The 20,000-nt window shown below is 34.2% G+C and overlaps 1 protein-coding gene across 3 annotated transcripts in view; it reads right to left on the reverse strand.

Annotated features, from left to right (window-relative positions):
• acap3a (ArfGAP with coiled-coil, ankyrin repeat and PH domains 3a) overlaps positions 1-20,000 on the reverse strand; it is an 88,964-nt gene that overhangs the window by 32,241 nt on the left and 36,723 nt on the right. For all 3 annotated transcript variants that reach the window (XM_067371154.1, XM_067371153.1, XM_067371155.1), the window contains 5 exons: positions 17,719-17,776; positions 13,104-13,223; positions 9,629-9,682; positions 3,036-3,094; positions 1,093-1,276 (listed from right to left, as the gene is read on the reverse strand). In XM_067371154.1, coding sequence (XP_067227255.1) covers positions 1,093-1,276; positions 3,036-3,094; positions 9,629-9,682; positions 13,104-13,223; positions 17,719-17,776 — 475 coding nt within the window. The remainder of the gene's footprint in view (positions 1-1,092; positions 1,277-3,035; positions 3,095-9,628; positions 9,683-13,103; positions 13,224-17,718; positions 17,777-20,000) is intronic.

Below are 20,000 nucleotides of genomic sequence, written 5' to 3' on the forward strand. Positions count from 1 at the left end.
CCATCCATCCATCCATCCATCCATCGTTATATCTATCATTATATCCGTCCGTCCGTCCATCCATCCATCCATCCATCCATCCATCCATCCATCCATCCATCCATCCATCGTTATATCCATCCATCCATCCATCCATCCATCCATCCATCCATCCATCCATCCATCCATCGTTATATCTATAATTTTATCTGTCCGTCTGTCCATCCATCCATCCATCCATCCATCCATCCATCCATCCATCGTTATATCTGTCCGTCCGTCCATCTATCCATCTACCTATTATTATATCTGTCTGTCCGTCTGTCTGTCTATCTATCGTTATATCAGTCCGTCCATCTCTCTCTGTCTGTCTGTCTGTCTGTCTGTCTGTCTGTCTGTCTGTCTATCTATCTATCTATCTATCTATCTATCTATCTATCTATCTATCTATCTATCTATCTATCTATCTATCTATCTATCTATCTATCTATCTATCTATCTATCTATCTATCGTTATATCCATCCGTCCATCCCCATCCATCCATGTCTATCCATCTCTATCCATCATCCATCCATCCATCCATCCATCCATCCATCCATCCATCCATCCATCCATCCATCCATCCATCCATCCATCCATTTATATTAACATTATGAAAGGTTAATAAATGCTGTAAATCATATTGTTCATTGTTAGTTCAAGTTAAAGTCACCATGAAATCAAAATTGGCAATTCTGCCTTTTTTGAATGATTTATCTGTGCACATCAATATTTTCTTAAAATTCATGTGCCCATGTAACCTTTAATCAAAATAACTTCCCCTCCTCTTGCAGTGACATCTCTTCCCTTCTCTGATGACGTGTTTACTGGCACAAAGGCAGGGGAAACTTTCACTCACATGAGATTCACCAATAGCAAACCACAACCATCCAATCAATTCCCCATGGACAAAATCAAATCCCACCCTACATTTTTTCTTGTTTGAGAAGCTGTTTCACTTGTATATACGTCACAATAGGGAAGAACAGACTTTTGTAACTCCCATTTCATGCCGACTTTAACTAATGCTAACAAATGTTCCCATATCATAAAGTTTTACATATAGTTTCTACCTGAAGCACGTAGTCCAGTGCGAGATGACGGAAGCACTTGCGGGTGAAATTGAGGGTGCTGGTGGCTTCCTCCACCTCATGGGGTTTGTTTCGAGGTGCCTGTGCGTTCTTCACCTGTGCTATCTCCAGATCCTCCCTCACCTTATCAAAGTGCTTCTTCGTGTCCTTGAATTTACGCACATCACTGAAAGACAGACAGATATTCATAAGATTGGCTCGAGGTAGCCTAATGAATATGAAACTGGGCTGCTGATATGGAGGCTTCAGGTTTGATCCCAAGGAAATGAAAAGGTTTTTGGGATCTCACTGAGGTTTTGGTGAGCTATTCGTATTCTAGCACTTTCAGGGTGAATCTGAGAGGCAATTGTCCTTATTTTAACACAGTATCTCTGAAATATTAATATTATCTGATACAATAACACATGATAGATCAGCTGGATCTAATAAAAGCTTCATACCGCAGTGATCTTACTGAAATGCCATTAACTTTACCATATAAATCTTCCGCCTACTGCATTATCAGTGATCACCTGTGATAAATGAATTGGAACCTGCTCTCAAGAATCCCATTAACCTACGTGAGGACACGTTAATTATTAATGAGCTCCAAAATTCAGATCATTATTTATAATCACCCTGCGGGAAGCACAATAATGAAAAAATTGTGATTGTGAAAGCTTTCGCATCTGCAGAAGTAAAAATAAAAACACAGGTCAGTGAGTGTATGTCGCTTATCTTAATGTGTTTCATTTTAAAGGAGAGAAAATCAGGTACTAAAAATATGATTGCAATTAACAATGCATTTCTGAACACATGAACACATTCTAATAGACATGCTAATATACTTTTATTTTACTAAGAGCTTTAAGAAGCAATGAATATATTATATATATATATATATATATATATATATATATATATATATATATATATATATATATATATATATATATATATATATATATATATATATATATATATATATATGGGTTGCTTATTATAATCATATATAATCACAATTCCATATAAGGTTGGGTATCATTTGAATTTTAACGATTCCGATTCCACTTATCGATTCCAATTCTTATCGATTCTTAATTTCGATTCCAAAAGCCTAATTAATATATATTTCAAGCTTTATTAAAGAAAAGTAAACACTCAATAATTAAAAAAGAACAAATAAAGAAATTGCACAAGTAAATACAACTGAAACAAAGATACGATTGAAATTAACAGTGTTTTAAGATTTTCAGGTATTCAAATGTAAAATAACACTGCACTTTATAAATAAAATATACATTTCAAATTTATTCAGTCAAGAACAGTGAGTGAATTTTCTTTGTCTTTTGATTAGCGTTTTTATAAGAGACGACAGCAGGAATATTAGGCTGCTGTCACTTTAAGAGCTTTGTCAACTGTTTACGTTCACTTAAGCCATAACTGACTGTTTATTTTGACATATTTTGGTGTGTATTTTGTCCGTTCAAGTGCAAAAAGACAGAACTCAGTTCAGTATCACGCATTATACAGTATGAGCGGTGGCTTTCTGTGCGCACGTTTTGGATGTGTGCGCAGCACAGAAAACAGCATTCTTGTGCTCGAATGGTTTAAAGTCATATTAAAATGCACATTCGATAAGAGGAGTTGAAATTTTAATTTTATAATGTATCTGATTCCAGAACTGGAATCGATTTTCGATTCCCAACCCTAATTCTATATCATATATAAGCAGAGCAAACCTAGAGATTAAAGAATCAACATCACATTTTAAATCACAATTTTTTATCACAAATATCACAATTAGATTTTTCTACCTACAGGCTACAGTAATAGTGATATTTAAAGTACAGGTTTAATATTGGGTCAACTTGTATTATATAAGTTGTTTAGCAGGGTAAGCGACACCGCAATGTTAGTGTACAAATATAGTCCAGTACACTCACTCTTTCACAAAGCTGTGCAACTGCTGCTTCACTGATCTCTGAGCTTGATCAAACAGGATCTGAAAAACACAAAATAATAAGTACATTAGTTTGAGCCAATGGCATCTGAGTATCTCTTCATCACACAAGCCTATTCTCTGAGAAAGTCAGGCAGCAATAGCTCAAGATGAAGCTTGATGAAGACAATGCATTTTCATCAGTCAACTTATACTAGTGCTTGAACAGCATTCTTATCAACAGATCACTGTCCTATGATTTAGGAAGTAGACTTAGGACTATTGTTAGACCAAAAACTCACAAAAATCATTCAGCAATGACTGAACACCCTGAGGAAAAATGACACTTTTTGTGAATGTTGCATGTAATGTTCCATTATCAACACTAGATGGCGCTCTCGCATTTGTTTAATCTGAGCTGTAGAGGATGTAAACCTGCGAGTATGACCTCCCAACACACATTTCCTCATCATCATCACACCCCACGCCTCATTGAGATTCAGCCCGAGTCTCTGCGCAAGGACGTCTGAACGGATTGCGTATGCCATGCTGCAGCGGTGGAATAAAAATAGGTCACTCGGGCAGGGAGGGAGAGACATGAAAGACGAGAAAGAAAGGAGAGGGAGCATAGGGAACAACAGAAAAACAAGAGAGGTGATGCAAAATACTTAGGATGTGGTTTAGTCACATCCACATCACCACAGAAGCTACAGGGGGACATCAAGACTAATGATCCCCGAGTGCTGGACCTTCAGGGCTTTTTAAGAGCTTTGATTTACAGAACATTGTTGCTGATTGCACTGCAGGAATACATAAAGAATCTAAAGCGTTTTATGTTTGTGAAATATTCAGTGTTTATTTCTTCTGGATGGACATAAATCTGGGATAAAAGGTCATTTTTCTATATACAGACGGTCTCAAACTAAACTAATTTGATCATATTTTTCATGTCGATCTATCATTGTACCAACTATTCCAGTAAAACTCGCCCTTAAAGGATTAGTTCACTTCAGAATTAAATTTTCCTGATAATTTACTCACCTCCATGTCATCCATGATGTTTATGTCTTTCTTTCTTCAGTCGAAAAGAAATTAAGGTTTTTGAGGAAAACATTCCAGGATTTTCTCCATATAGTGGACTTCAATAGGGATCAACGGGTTGAAGGTCCAAATGTCAGTTTCAGTGCAGCTGCAAAGGGCTTTAAACGATACCAGACGAGGAATAAGGGTCTTATCTAGCGAAACGATCAGTCATTTAAATTTTTTTTATATATTTTTAACCACAAATGCTCGCCTTGCACTGCTTTGCAATGCGCCACGCATTATGTAATCATGTTGGAAAAGTCATGCATGACGTAGGCAGAAGTACTGATCCAGTGTCTACAAAGCAAATGTGAAAATACTAAGTCAAAAAAAAAAGAAAAGAAAAAACAACGTTGTCGAGTGATTTTTAAGAGAAAACCGTGGTACTTCAGCCTACGTCATGCGTGACCTTTCCAACGTGATTACGTAATGCGTGGCGCATCGCAGAGCAGTGCTAGACAAGCATTTGTGGTTAAAAAGTATATTATTTTTAAAAAAATGTTTAAATGACTGATCGTTTCGCTAGATAAGACCCTTATTCCTCATTTGGGATCATGTAGAGCTCTTTGAAGCTGCAATGAAACTGTAATTTACCCTTCAACCTGTTGGTCCCCATTGAAGTCCACTATATGGAGAAAAATCCTGGAATGTTTTCCTCAAAAACTATCATTTCTTTTCTTTTCTGAAGAAAGAAAGACATAACCATCTTGGATGTCATGGCGTGAGTAAATTATCATGGAATTTTAATTCTGAATTGAACTAATCCTTTAAATTACTCATAAAACAAAACTAAAAATGTGATCACTTTATGTCCCTAAGACAAAGTGGGCAACTCTAAATGAAAATAGGCTGAAAAAGCTATGAAAATATGCTAAAATAGTCTCAGACTGAATTTAAATAAATGGAAGACTTTTTTTCTCACATTTTCAGTGGTTATTTTTGGGGTAAAATGTCTTTCCTGAAAAAAAAAAAAGAACTGCAGATCTACTATTCATAATGTAAACATAAATAAATTGTATTATTTAAATAATATAATTAATAATTAATAAAGTAATACAATTTACATACATTTATAAATGTACTGTTTAAATAATACATAAAAATATATAATATATATATATATTATATATATATATATATATATATTATATATATATATATATATATATATATATATATATATATATATATATATATATATATATATATATATATATATATATATATATATATATATATATATATATTAATATATTTACAATATGAAGACCTACTCTCTATAATGCAAACATAATCCCAAACAAATTTCATTGATTACATCAGCACAAGAAAAATCCCATTACCACATTTTACTGCGAAAACACAAACAGGAAAATGATTTGAAATGTCAGTAGGGCTGTAAACCCAGATTCTGATGTAACGCCCCAGATGAATACATTTAAAACTAAGCGGTTCACTTCTTCTCTTTCCTAGTGCGGGTCGGTTTATAGCGTCATAAACTTCGGCAGGGCCCAAATAAGGTGCTTGGTGATGAAGGGCGATGCTTTTGTGGTCCTCTGTGCCTCATGTCAAGGTTTACAGCCTCCCCTACTGTTAGGCAACAAAGATCCCTCTATAAAACACAAGACTCTGTTTTTGAACTGCTCATCACAGAGCTCTAATAGATGTCAGTGGCTTATCTTGCATCCAAACGACCTTTAAATGAAGCAGCAGGTTCTGAGAAACCGAGAACCCGACTGTCCGTCAGTCTGTCACAGCAGAGCCGGTCTTGGGTCTTTGGCAGGAAGGGAGAGAAACACCCCGTGTGTGGTCCATGGGCTAAATATATTGAGGTTTAAAACATTGCCAAGTGCTAAGAGTATTTAATCTGGGCTCTGTATGAGATCACACACAGATACCAGCATCATAAATGTGTGTATATATATATAAAATGTACATTCATTCATTCCATGTAATGATGGTAATAGGTTAGTGTCACATTTTGTTTTCCTGCCAGTCTTGTATTGTTACTCTGAATTTATCTAATGTCAAGAGTGTGATGTGGTCATGCTGAATAATATCCAGACTGGGCTTTACTGTCACACGTGCTCTTCCTGTGTTAAATAACCCCCGCATTTCCTCTCTGTACACAACAGTATTAAGTGCTAACCAAAAGGTTAACTGTACCCACAATGCCAAATGTCAAGAAACCACACTGATATGTCACACGAGTTAGTGGCTTTTCTCTCTGCACGAGATTTAGGAGAATCTGTAAGAACGCTCATCAAATATGCAAAAAACCCTTTATTCACTCTACAATCCCTTTTCCCTTCCCATACAATCCCTGTATTGTAGGGACATACAGTTCAGGAAGTGATCTTATGACATAACTTCCCAAACAACTCCCTAGTCATCCCTCGTTCTTTCTAAGACCTTCATCTTCACATACTATTGCATCATTTCACATGATTGTGGACTTTCCAGTTTGAATCATTTCCTTGCTATATCTTAATAAACATGAAGTCAGGCAAATCCCGTTAATTCCATTATCTGTGTTCCGACGCAGAAAAACAGACCATTCAGGAACACCAAAATGACTTGTTTTAGCAATATACAAAGAACATAATCTGTAAATAAATTGCTGTAATGGCTGTTCAGTATGGATAAAAAATGTTTAGTTCTATTTTTTTATTATTAAAAAAAAAAAAAAAAAAGTGATAAAAATTACAAAATAATAAAAAGAATCCCAAATTATTTTTATAACAGAAATTATATTAATATAATATAAATTAAGTAATACATTTACTGTTTAAATAATAAAATAAGCACTATTTAAATGTGTAAATGACTATGGTAAATGAGTAAATAAATTCTGTAATAATGGCTGTTCCGTATGGACAAAAAATATTTAATTCTATTTTAAAACAAGTAATAATAAATTCACACTTTTTACAATAATATTACATGTTTTTTCTTAATGCAATATTGTATTTCTCAATTATAGCTTTTCATTTTTATTCATAAAAAATATTTACCATAAATAAATAAATACTAAATAAAAAAGAAAGAAAGAAAGAAAGAAAGAAAGAAAGAAAGAAAGAAAGAAAGAAAGAAAGAAAAGAAAAGAAAGAAAACATTACATGCAATTAGAAAAAGAAAAAAGTTTATAATCTGCATTTATGACTGATGTATGATAAAGGACGTATTTGACTATGACAACGCTGTTGGGTTAAGCAAAATTTGTGTACAATTTTATATTTGTATTATTTTGTTTTTTTTTTTGGAGGGGGTAGGGATGATACTGCATTAACGGAGGGTTATTACGTGCCTGTTGTCTCAGTGTAAGTGCTCTTGTGCACTGAGGCATGTGTTTGTCTTTCTGCATCCATTTATATAAGTGACCCTCAAGCGTTCATGTTTATCCCTCACTGCACACACTGCTCAGGTGCTGCCCAAAACGCACACACCATCGTAGCAGGATTCACTCGCCAGTCCTCTGATGACCCTGACCTCTAAACAGTCCCTCTCTGAAGACCCAACGCACGCTTCTCAAAAGAGCACATCAAATGCTCAGTGGGTTAACAGAGAGAGGGCCTGGGGAGCAGGGGTCAGATTGAGCACCTCACAGAGAGCTGGAAAACAACAGACTTGTAGAATGAGCAAATGAGTGTTAGAAACTAACAATAGTCACTTCAGACTGCAACTCATGCCAGTTAGACATTGCAAAAGGAAAACGAGACAGATTGTTAGTCAGCCTAATTAACTGTTCCGCACAATTCTTCATTGTCTTTACAGATTCAGCCAAGAAAACAAATGAAAATTTAGTCATCATTTACTCACCCTCATGGTTCAAAAGTTCATAATAAATTCTATGTTGAATCAAACTAAATATTTCTTGCTGATGCTACTTTTTGTAATGTGTATTTGATGCTTTACACAATAGTGACTTGAAATGATCTTTTGGGAGTAATTTCTCAGCCAAATGTTCATGTGGATTAGATTAATTAATCCTCACATCATGTAATTAATTAGATTAAAATAAAATAAAATAAATCCCTTGACAGCCCTAATATATATATACATATACATTAACTGCATTACTTGTTCATGAATTAAATGGCATGCTGCATTTTTAGAAAATTCATGTTATTCAATTTCTGATATATTTTATATATACTAATATTAATAAATCTTATTAGTATTTGTAATATAGTAATATATATATATATACACATATATATACACACAAACATATATTATATATATATATATATATATATATATATATATATATATATATATATATATATTATACACACTTTTCTATCAATTTATAAATTGTATGTACATAGTAAAAAATATAAATATATGAAATCTTATATATATAATTTATTTATTTATTTTTTTATATATATTTTATAGTTTTCATATATTTATATTTTTTACTATGTACATACAATTTATAAATTGATAGAATAGTGTGTATATATATATATATATATATATATATATATATATATATATATATATATATATATATATATATATATATATATATATATATATATATATATATATATATATATATATATATATATTATTCCATTCAAAATGGCATCATAAAATATATATATATCTTTTCATATATATATATATATATATATATATATATATATATATATATATATATATATATATATATATATATATATATATATATATATATATATAAACTTCTATTTTAACCATATGTAGAATTTGAAAGAATATATATATATATATATATATATATATATATATATATATATATATATATATTATATATATATATATATATACATACTGTACACACACACAATTTACATATATGAATATACACATATATACAACATCATAAATATTATGTATAATGTCAATATATTAAAATATCATCACATACATATATAGAGAGAAAACAGTCTTGATAATTCTTAATAAAAGGAACATGAAAATGCTTCCCATACTGTATTTTTTGCTTTCGATGTCAAATGCTGTAATATCACACCAATATGACATTCTGTTACTTAGTACAGTAGAAGTCAAATTAGGCAGATGTCAACATAAACAGGTTGTGACACACTTTCACCCTGAAACTATAATATTAATAAATGTTAGCATCTGATCCCAAGGACATTTCTTATCGCTTTTGCACAATTCTGTTGCTGTTATGCAAAATGTAGGTCCTGAAGCAAAACCAGCTGAGAACCACTGCTCTAGATATTGTCTCTGATGACCAGAAAAAACAATAGACAGAGCATCATATATGATTTACATGCAACATGCTGAAAAATGAGGATCATTTATGAGTCACAGCATCATAGCATGTTAAATCATTCAAACACATCACAACCAGAGCAGCTTTACTAGAACAGAGCGGCACATGAGGGGGAACACATTAACATTTCATAATATGATGACACCATAAGGTGGTCCCTGTGGATCTGTCCCACAGTCATTCTTATGAGGAGAAAGAAATGAGAAAAACACAAGACGTACCATGTGGTAGTTGACGATCTCCTGCAAACTCTCGCCACATTTTTCCAGGCAATCCTGTGAAAATACAAGAACAGCTCACAATCCTTATAAATCAAATTATGTTTTCATTTTCAAGATGTTATGATCAAAATTAATTGAGTTATACTGGTAATTCAATCGCATATTTATTCTCGTATCATCATTGATTACTATTCTGGACCGTGTGCAGTTCTTCCGACAAGGAAAACTAGCCCTGCTGAGAGCGCAACAGGCTTTTGTTGAAATGGAAATGTAATTGTGGGACTGACTTGATGTTTTTACAGTGGAAAATGCAAATAGCAGCAGGTTTTAATAAGATGCTCAACATTAGTCAGCTGGGTACAAGGGAAGAGAAGCCAAAAAGACTCTTAATAGCATTTACAGATGGCGGCAATGAGTCTAACCCTACTGGCACTACTGACAGAGAAACAGCAGAGTACAGGAGCCCCGGCCTGCTTCTGTTTGACTGAAACCATGTCTAATCAAGGTCAATGAGTGTCTGAGACACTCAAAACAGCAGCCTGACGCCCTCATGTCAGCGAGCCTGCCAATAAAGAGCTCACAATTAAAGGCAGACTACTTTGTAGGGTTGAGAATATAGAAAAAAATACTACTACAACTGAACAATTTATGATGTACAGTTTCGTTATTAGTTCTTGAACGTCTACGTTGTTTATCTCAAGTGCCGCGATAAATGAATGTGTTGAGAAAGAAATATTGAGTGCCAAAAAAAAAAAAAAATACATGAACTATAAATTTTCCTACTTCAATCTCCTCATTGGTTTCACACAATAAGCTCTGATTCATGAACGAATGACTCTTTTGAATGAATCGGTCCAAAAGGTGCAATGTGTACATTTTAGGAGGATCTATTGACAGAAATGCAATATAATATACATAACTATGTTTTTAGCTGTATATAAAGACCTTACATAATGAACCGTTATGTTTTTATTACCTTAGAATGAGCCATTTCTATCTCATACACTGCAGGTCCCCTTACATGTTAAGTCGCCATTATGTTTCTACAGTAGCCCTAAATGGACAAACTGCTCTACAGAGCACGTTTGCTTGACTGGCTACTCTCTGCTGTCTCAGACGACAACTTTATCCTGTGTTGGCCACCGTAGCTTCTCTATACTGCAATTCGCAACCTCACCTGCTAAAATTTACACACTAAACATTTAAGAATATTAAACTCACTCATTGAATCAGACAGAGTTGCAAATATACATAAATGCCAGGTCTACTTTAAAAAATAAAATAACACATAAAAAATAAACAATAAAAGTAATACATAATAAACAAGAAAATAATATAATAATAAAAGTAGAGCTGACAAATAATTAATCACGATTAACTGCATCCAAAATTAAAGCTTGTTTACATAATATATGTGTGTGTACTGTGTATATTTATTATGTATTATTTATATTATATAAAATACACACACACAACCCCGATTCCAAAAAAGTTGGGACACTGTACAAATTGTGAATAAAAAAGGAATGCAATAATTTACAAATCTCATAAACTTCATGAGAGCTACACATTCCAAAAAAAAGTTGGGACAAGTAGCAATAAGAGGCCGGAAAAGTTAAATGTACATATAAGGAACAGCTGGAGGACCAATTTGCAACTTATTAGGTAAATTGGCAACTACTGGGTATAAAAAGAGCCTCTCAGAGTGGCAGTGTCTCTCAGAAGTCAAGATGGGCAGAGGATCACCAATTCCCCCAATGCTGCGGCAAAAAAATAGTCGAGCAATTTCAGAAAGGAGTTTCTCAGAGAAAAATTGCAAAGAGTTTGAAGTTATCATCATCTACAGTGCATAATATCATCCAAAGATTCAGAGAATCTGGAACAATCTCTGTGCGTAAGAGTCAAGGCCGGAAAACCATACTGGATGCCCGTGATCTTCGGGCCCTTAGACGGCACTGCATCACATACAGGAATGCTACTGTAATGGAAATCACAACATGGGCTCAGGAATACTTCCAGAAAACATTGTTGGTGAACACAATCCAGCGTGCCATTCGCCGTTGCCGGCTAAAACTCTATAGGTCAAAAAAGAAGCCATATCTAAACATGATCCAGAAGCACAGGCATTTTCTCTGGGCCAAGGCTCATTTAAAATGGACTGTGGCAAAGTGGAAAACTGTTCTGTGGTCAGGCGAATGAAAATTTGAAGTTCTTTTTGGAAAACTGGGACGCCATGTCATCCGGTCTAAAGAGGACAAGGCCAACCCAAGTTGTTATCAGCGCTCAGTTCAGAAGCCTGCATCTCTGATGGTATGGGGTTGCATGAGTGCGTGTGGCATGGGCAGCTTACACATCTGGAAAGGCACCATCAATGCTGAAAGGTATATCCAAGTTCTAGAACAACATATGCTCCCATCCAGACGTCGTCACTTTCAGGGAAGACCTTGCATTTTCCAACATGACAATGCCAGACCACATACTGCATCAATTACAAAATCATGGCTGCGTAGAAGAAGGATCCGGGTACTGAAATGGCCAGCCTGCAGTCCAGATCTTTCAACCATAGAAAACATTTGCCGCATCATAAAGAGGAAGATGTGACAAAGAAGACCAAAGACAGCTGAGCAACTAGAAGCCTGTATTAGACAAGAATGGGACAACATTCCTATTCCTAAACTTGAGCAACTTGTCTCCTCAGTCCCCAGACGTTTGCAGATTGTTATAAAAAGAAGAGGGGATGCCACACTGTGGTAAACATGGCCTTGTCCCAACTTTTTTGAAATGTGTTGATGCCATGAAATTTAAAGTCAACTTATTTTTCCTTTAAAATGATACATTTAGTCAGTTTAAACATTTGATATGTCATCTATGTTGTATTCTGAATAAAATATTGAAATTTGAAACTTCCACATCATTGCATTCTGTTTTTATTCACAATTTGTACAATGTCTCAACTTTTTTGGAATCGGGTTTGTGTAATATATATATATATATATAATTATTATAATTTATATAAATATTTTATATATAAATATAATATATTTTTGTTAAATATATACATGCATTTGTGTGTATTTATATAATAAATATACACAGTACACACACATCATGCAAACAAACTTTTATTTTTGATGCGATTCATCTTTTGACAGCACTAAAATAATAAAATAAAAATAAAGGTTAAAAACAATTTAGAATTAGATTTCCTCCAATTCTCATTCCTACCCTCGTGATCAGAACTGACAGAGAGCTCAATTGTATGACACACGTATATAATCAATTATTATCAGTGGTGTAAATGGCAGAGATTCTTTAGTTATGGATATATTTTATATATTTAAACCATAGATGCGGAAAATCACACTATATTTTTGAATGAAATTTGCATAGCATTTGGCGGTTTGGCGGACATTTTGAACTGGAACTCTGTCCCCCCTTGAAATTCATTCCCCCTATTTCCAGCCCTCAATATTACCGATATCATCTGGTCCTTCTTGCACTGCTGGGATAGGTCACGGATGCCGTTGATAAAGAGCTTGTTGGCGGTGACATACGCTTTCCCAGCTTCAATCATACCACCACACAACTTTACCAGCTGTTAAAGAAAAACAGAGAGAGAAAGAGGTTAACATAAGACACAATAAACCATCCATGCATAATGTGTTTTACTGAGTCAGCAGAAAACTTGCAGACTTAATAAAATCAAAACCTTAACTGTGCTGGCAGTGCAGAATATTAAAACCTCTTGATATTTTGCAGCATAACACCACTGATTGATGAAATATTCACAATGTTGAGTGTGACATTATGTTTACTGCATAATAAATATATTTAAGAAAATCCTAAACTTTCCAAATTTTCTTCGGGCCTTAACACAGAATATTTCTTTAAATCGCACAAACACAACAGGTGCAGTCTCATCTGTGCAGTAATTCTCCTCACTAATGTGCCAATTACTAGATCCCACAAGTAAAGGCCAAGGAAAAAAATTTCCCACTTTCGCACATGCCACAAATCCCCTGACTCCGTGGAGGGCTTTCACATGTGGTTGTGTGTTTGTTTTATGCCTGATGAGACACATTCTCAGATGGGCTCCATGTGTCTGTCCCTGCGTAAGGAGTCTGACACGAAGCAGAGAACAAAGTTTACTTCCCTTTTTTTCTGAATCGTTAATTTCTTCTGTATTTTATCTTCCTCTTTCTTCCCTCAGGTGATGTTTCGATTACGTCCACACACGCACCCTGAAAACTTGACAATATCGGCTTGGGAAAATCTCTTAATTTCCCACACTCTCCTCATGAGTCAAACTAACAAACACAGAGAGGCCTTGTTCTACACAGCTGCTGAACAGACCCACAGACTCGACGTCTGAACAGCCAGACGCAAGAACTAACAAGAGATTGTCATGCAAAAATAGATCTGAATGCATCATCTACTGTTTTGTGAATAAGAATCCAAATGTTTCCTAATGATTAGTGTATGTATGCAGGAGTATGTATATATACACACATAGACACAGATTCTTGAGTAACGGTCACATGGTGTTATGCATTACTGTTTTAAGCACAGATTAACTAGTTTACCCTCATGTGTTTGGTTCAACTGTTTGTTGTTGTTTGGCGTTTCCATGCATTTTAATTACAACAACATGCAACTTTTGATAATTTCATCAGGCTCAGCAAAATAACAGCTTCACCGCAGACTGTAATGATCCAGACTCGTGATTTTCTCACAGAAAACTGTTATAGAAGTCACACTGAAGAAGAGGAATCTTGTTGTTTGCTTTAGAAGATATAATCGTTCAAAACTTACAGTCTCTCACTTACGCTAAAATGGATCAATGATTTTGATGACATTGCTCTGCACTTCAACTTCTCATCAGATTTTCTGTCCAAACAAATGCTCTCTAGAATCTAAAGCATCCTGCCCCCTACATTACAGACACTGAATCTGGGAGGAGAAAAGGGTTAGAAGGTTTAGCGATTAGAAGGAAACTGAGGCTTTACCAAGCTCAACAGCTCTTTTTTTTAAACAGTTTTAGCATTAAAGGGGCTATATGTAAGATTTTCACTTTAATAAAGCATAGAAACACCCCAATATGTTCGCAGATATTTAGGAAACATGCTAAGTTCACCTACTTGTTTCTCAGAAAAACAATGCTACAGCCAGATATTCTACTTTGAAATGTGCGTTCCGTGTCAGAATGTCTGTCTTTTTTTTAGTCTGTGCGAAACCGTGTGCTGGCAGTTTATCCAATAGTATTTCAACATCACAGGTTGCCAGTTGGCGGAAAACACCGCGTATTGCAGCCATGGAAACCAGCAAACAAACTGGGTCAGAGAATTGCAGATTTTACCTGACCTAAAATCCTCTGCATCCATCTAAAAATCTATGAATGACAGCATATTAAAACCATAGACTGTAAAAAAAGATGGACAACGCGACGCCGCTTCCTTCCATTGTATTGAACTGAAGCCAAAATTCAATATAATATGCCTCTAGAAAGTCTAAAGTGTCAGAAACGGTCCATTTTAAATAAAATGTTTAAACTAACGTTACAGGAGATCGATTGCTGTAGACAGTGCTCTATAATTAATTAGAGTAGGCTATCATTAGTTTTATCCTGCTAATTATTATTTTATACCCATAAAAATAATTATAACTGCCAGATAACGATCACCTGCTTTTTTTCCGTCATGGCTAATGTTAGGCGTGTTATCTTAACTAATAACGTTTATTAATTAGCTTATGAAGTCCACATTTAACGAAAAGCTCAGTTATCCGTCAGATGCTGTAGGTCAGTTAGTACAGTTTACTGCTGAACTCATTCTGTCGGTGTGAAATAACACAGAAATTGAAAATTAATGGTTATTTATTTATTTATCTTCAATCTCCCCTCGAAGCTCCGACAGTCCTCAGATGAGCTGTCAATCAACTGTGTATCACGATGACGCGCCCCGTTTCTATAGCACCAAATTGCTAGCTAAAATCAAATTTATCACAAAAACGAACAATTGAATATATATCAGCATGATAACAACCAAATTAAATGACCAAAACCATCTTTCGGAAAATTTTATTTGAAGCATAATTTATTTTTATGTTTTAACTTAAGTCTCATTCGTCTGCATTGAGAGGGCGGGGTTTATGACCTGTACTGCATCCAGCCTCCAGGGGGCGATCAAAGAGCCCGCAGCTTCACTTTTCAGGATGTATGAGGCACACCCGATTAAAACAGATAAATCAACTCTTTAGCTTACAGTGTGTAACTCTCCTCAGCTTTGTCAATTGCTCTCCCTCTTTTTGCGCATCCTCAAGCTGGCAACCCGTGTCTTTGAAGGAGGGGCAGGGCAAACAATATTTTGAATTTGGACTACAGTACCAATTTCGACCACTGGGTGTCATTCCTACATAGAGCCCCTTTAATTAGCACTTTTTTAATTTAACGAAAACCAAAAAAGCTAATTATATTAGAATAAACTTTAAACTAAAAATATTACACATTTCTTATTAATATTAAATATTTCTAAGATTATGTATTTAAAAAGTATGAACTTTTCAGGATTTTTAAATAAATATAAATAAATAAATAATAAAAATAAATACTTAGAAAATGATAATAATAATAATAATAATAAATATAATAAATAAATAAAAATTATATATAATAAATAAATAAAATATAAATAATGAATACATATATATAATAAATGTATAAATAATAAATAAATAAAAAATATAAAATATAAAATATAAATAATAGATAAATGAAAATAACAATAAATAAAAAATAATAAAAAAAGATAAAATAAATAAATACATACAGTCAAAGCAAAATGTATTCAGACACCTTGAACATTTCATTCATTAATACAGTTTATTCACTATAGTTTAAAAAAATGGTAATAAAATATGACAAGATCTCAGAGTTAAACTGTTTCAGAAAAAATCATCTTAATTATGTCAGATAACACTTAAGCGAAACATGGTCAGGTCAAAGTGTCTGAATAATTTTTGGTTTTAAATTTGTATCAATTTTACTGGTAGTCCACTGTATGAAGAATTTTTTGGTATAATATGTCACAATTTACTTTATTTTGCTATCCTCACTTACATAAATGAACTATAGTGTCCTGCACCCACTAGTACAAATATATCAATAATATAAAAAATGTCTGAATAATTTTTGGTTTGACTGTACATACATACATGCAAAAAAAGACTTTTAAACTTCTAAGAGTGACACAGGTGTAATCTGGATTGACAGCTGTCACTCAAGGTCTTCAAGAACAGATGGGGGATCACAAGCATTAGAGAAACATATGTGCTCATTGACATCTGTGAGAGGATGAATACTTCTTCCTCAAAGATGCGAGTGCATATGTGTGGGTACTGGGTAGCTGACAAATAACATGAATATGATCTTTTTTCAGAATTACAATTTTTCATATTTAAAATCTATATGATTGTAAAAGGGAATATATGTATATTGTTAAATAAACTTGTAACTCGTTACCATTATTTGCAATATTTTTTTATTAATATGAGGTCAATTTAATTAATATAGGCCGAATTTAATCAATATTAAATTACTACGGAAAAACTGCATGCAAAATATGAATAAAATAAATGCCAACTTCCCAAAGGCTAGTGTATTGAGAGCATTCGACTAGACTTTAGTATTACCGTATTAGATCTTCCCGTCAATAAGGTCCAGCCATCTTTATAGCATTTAAACAGGATTACCGTCACTATACGTTAATCCAGAACCCTCCATTAATCTCTGTGAGATAAATTACAAACGTCCGCACATGCTCTTTCCGCTCTCTAATGACAAACCACACTGTGTTCTGCGTTCTCTGCTGGATTTGCACCAACATTTGCACATACTATAGTTATGATCCGTAAAGCCTGAGGTTGACCGTTTGACCTTGCTGTAGAAGCGTCTGATGTCAGTGTTTGGTTACAGAGGTCTTGGAGAGTATTGGATGTGATTTCTAACAAAGGAATAAGCTGTGATTTATAAATGCGTGCTCTAAATGCGCTCTGATGGGGTTAGAAGGTCAAGTGAAAGCTTTAAAGCGTCTTACCTTATCAAGCTTGGCTTCGATCTCCACCACCTCCGTCTCCACCTCATCAATATTTGCCCTGGAACACAAAAGAGATGATGAGGTGAATTATTTTGGCTCGACAACTGCATCTTGATGAATGATACAGAAAGGAACAGATTAACAGCAGATTTCATAGGATATATATTTCATATTCGCTCTAAATTGTTTGCGAGAATTGAAATGTTCAGAATATCATACTGCCATTCTATACCTGCAGTATATAGTATGCATACTGTGCACATTTTACCCAGATGACAACTACATTTGCTACAAAAGGGGCTTTCGGAGGAACTTTTTCATAGTTCCCAGAACTATTGGTGGAAGTACCCAGATTTTGCTGTGTTCACATCTCAGGAACTAGGAACAATTTTAGTTCTAGGACCTCCTTTTGAGGGACTAAATTAGCTCCTACTTCAGAGTAGGGTCTAAACCAGCACTATAGGAACTACCAGTGATGTAAGTGTAGGCCGACTGGCCGAACGCATGCAAAACACTAGGACCCGCCATTTTTAAAAAAGCTGTGTACACACACAGTTTATAGCAGTTTACTCCACAAACTAACTCTATGAATATGAAAAACAAAGATAGATGGACCTCTCGAGTTAAGGAGAAAATCCAACGCAACTCTGAGGGGACCAAGTAAAACATAATTGTATTTCTGCTCAGCTAGTGACACTGGGCATCAACCACACAGCAAACACTAATATTTTTTCATATACTGTCTCTTTCATATACAGGCTGTTAAACAAATTGTAAACTAATTAAGACAGAAAATATGAGTGATGTGTGCTCAGGCTCTGCCGTTCTCAGCGCCATCAAAATAAAGGTCCGCCATGCCGTCAAAATAAAAGTCCCAACAACAAGCACAGCTTATGTCACTTCAGAGTTCCTACTGGCGGTGCGAATGAAACCAGGAAAACATCCCTAGGGGAATTATTAGTTCTTGGGGAACCACCCTGGTGGCTATTTCCTAGAACTAGCCGGTGCGAAAGCCCCCAATGTGTAGTACACAACAGAGCACGCTGCATGCAAAACTCTATCCCATAATGCAATGTGTTTTTCACTTGTATTGTTGAATAAACAGAAAATAATCAACCCTGATCTTTTTTTTTTATTTTCTTTAGGGTGAACTCAGGGTTATTGGGACACTTTTTGCCATTGAAATGACTGGGAAAATGGTCCCAATGAACCTGAATTCACCCTATATAAAAAATAATAATAAATATATAAATAATATAAATATACAAATAATTATTTAACTGGACTACCAAATGCTAAAGGGATAGTTCACCCAAAAATAAAAATTCTGTTATCATTTACTAACCCTCAGGTTGATCCAAACCTGTATAAATTTCTTTGTTCTGTAGAACACAAAGGAAGATATTTTGAAGAATGTGAGAAACGGAACAGGTCTGGGGCACCATTAACTTTATAGAAATTTATTATAAATTTATACAGATTTGGAACAGCTCAGGAGTGAATAAATGATGACAGAATTTTAATTTTTGGGTCAACTATCCCTTTAAGATTTGTTTACCATAAAACTGAAATTAAAAACCCAAAATAACCATTTTAATCCAGAAGATGATAACTGACACCACTTGTGGCAACATAATGAGGTCATGTGACACATGTAGTGAGGTCTTGTAACATAAAATGTAGCATAAAAATGTTCGACGTAACGTGGAATAATAATGCAAGTAAACAATTAAAAAACATTAAGCCAAAATCATCTGAACAATGTACTTTTACCTGTGGATTTTTAAAGTATGTGCTTTTTTAAAGTTACCATTACCCACAAAACCTTGCACAGGGGAAGTGGACTTCTCCAGTTGTATAAAAAAAAAAAAAAAAAAAAAAATCCAACCTAAATAATCTGCGAGAATTGAAATGTTCAGAATATGATATTGCCATTCTAATCTTACCATATCTGCAGTATATAGTATGCATGTGCACAGTATGCACATTTTACCCAGAATAAATGTTAACTACATTTGCTACAATGTGTAGTACACAACAGAGCACCCTGCATGCAAAACTCTATCCCAAAATGAAATGTGTTTTTCATTTGTATTGTTGAATAAACATAAATCATACATATAACCTAAACATATCAACCCTGATTTTTAACATTTCTGAGTAGTAAAAACCATATTTGTCATTTTAAGGTAGCTCCGTCATGTAAAAACATCCAAAATGGCAGCAGCTTCAACAGTTTAAGTTTTTTAATCTTGTAATTATGTCATTCTGATGAGACTAGA

Source organism: Chanodichthys erythropterus, chromosome 20 (genome assembly GCF_024489055.1).
Source record: "Chanodichthys erythropterus isolate Z2021 chromosome 20, ASM2448905v1, whole genome shotgun sequence".
Taxonomy (NCBI): Eukaryota; Metazoa; Chordata; class Actinopteri; order Cypriniformes; family Xenocyprididae; genus Chanodichthys; species Chanodichthys erythropterus.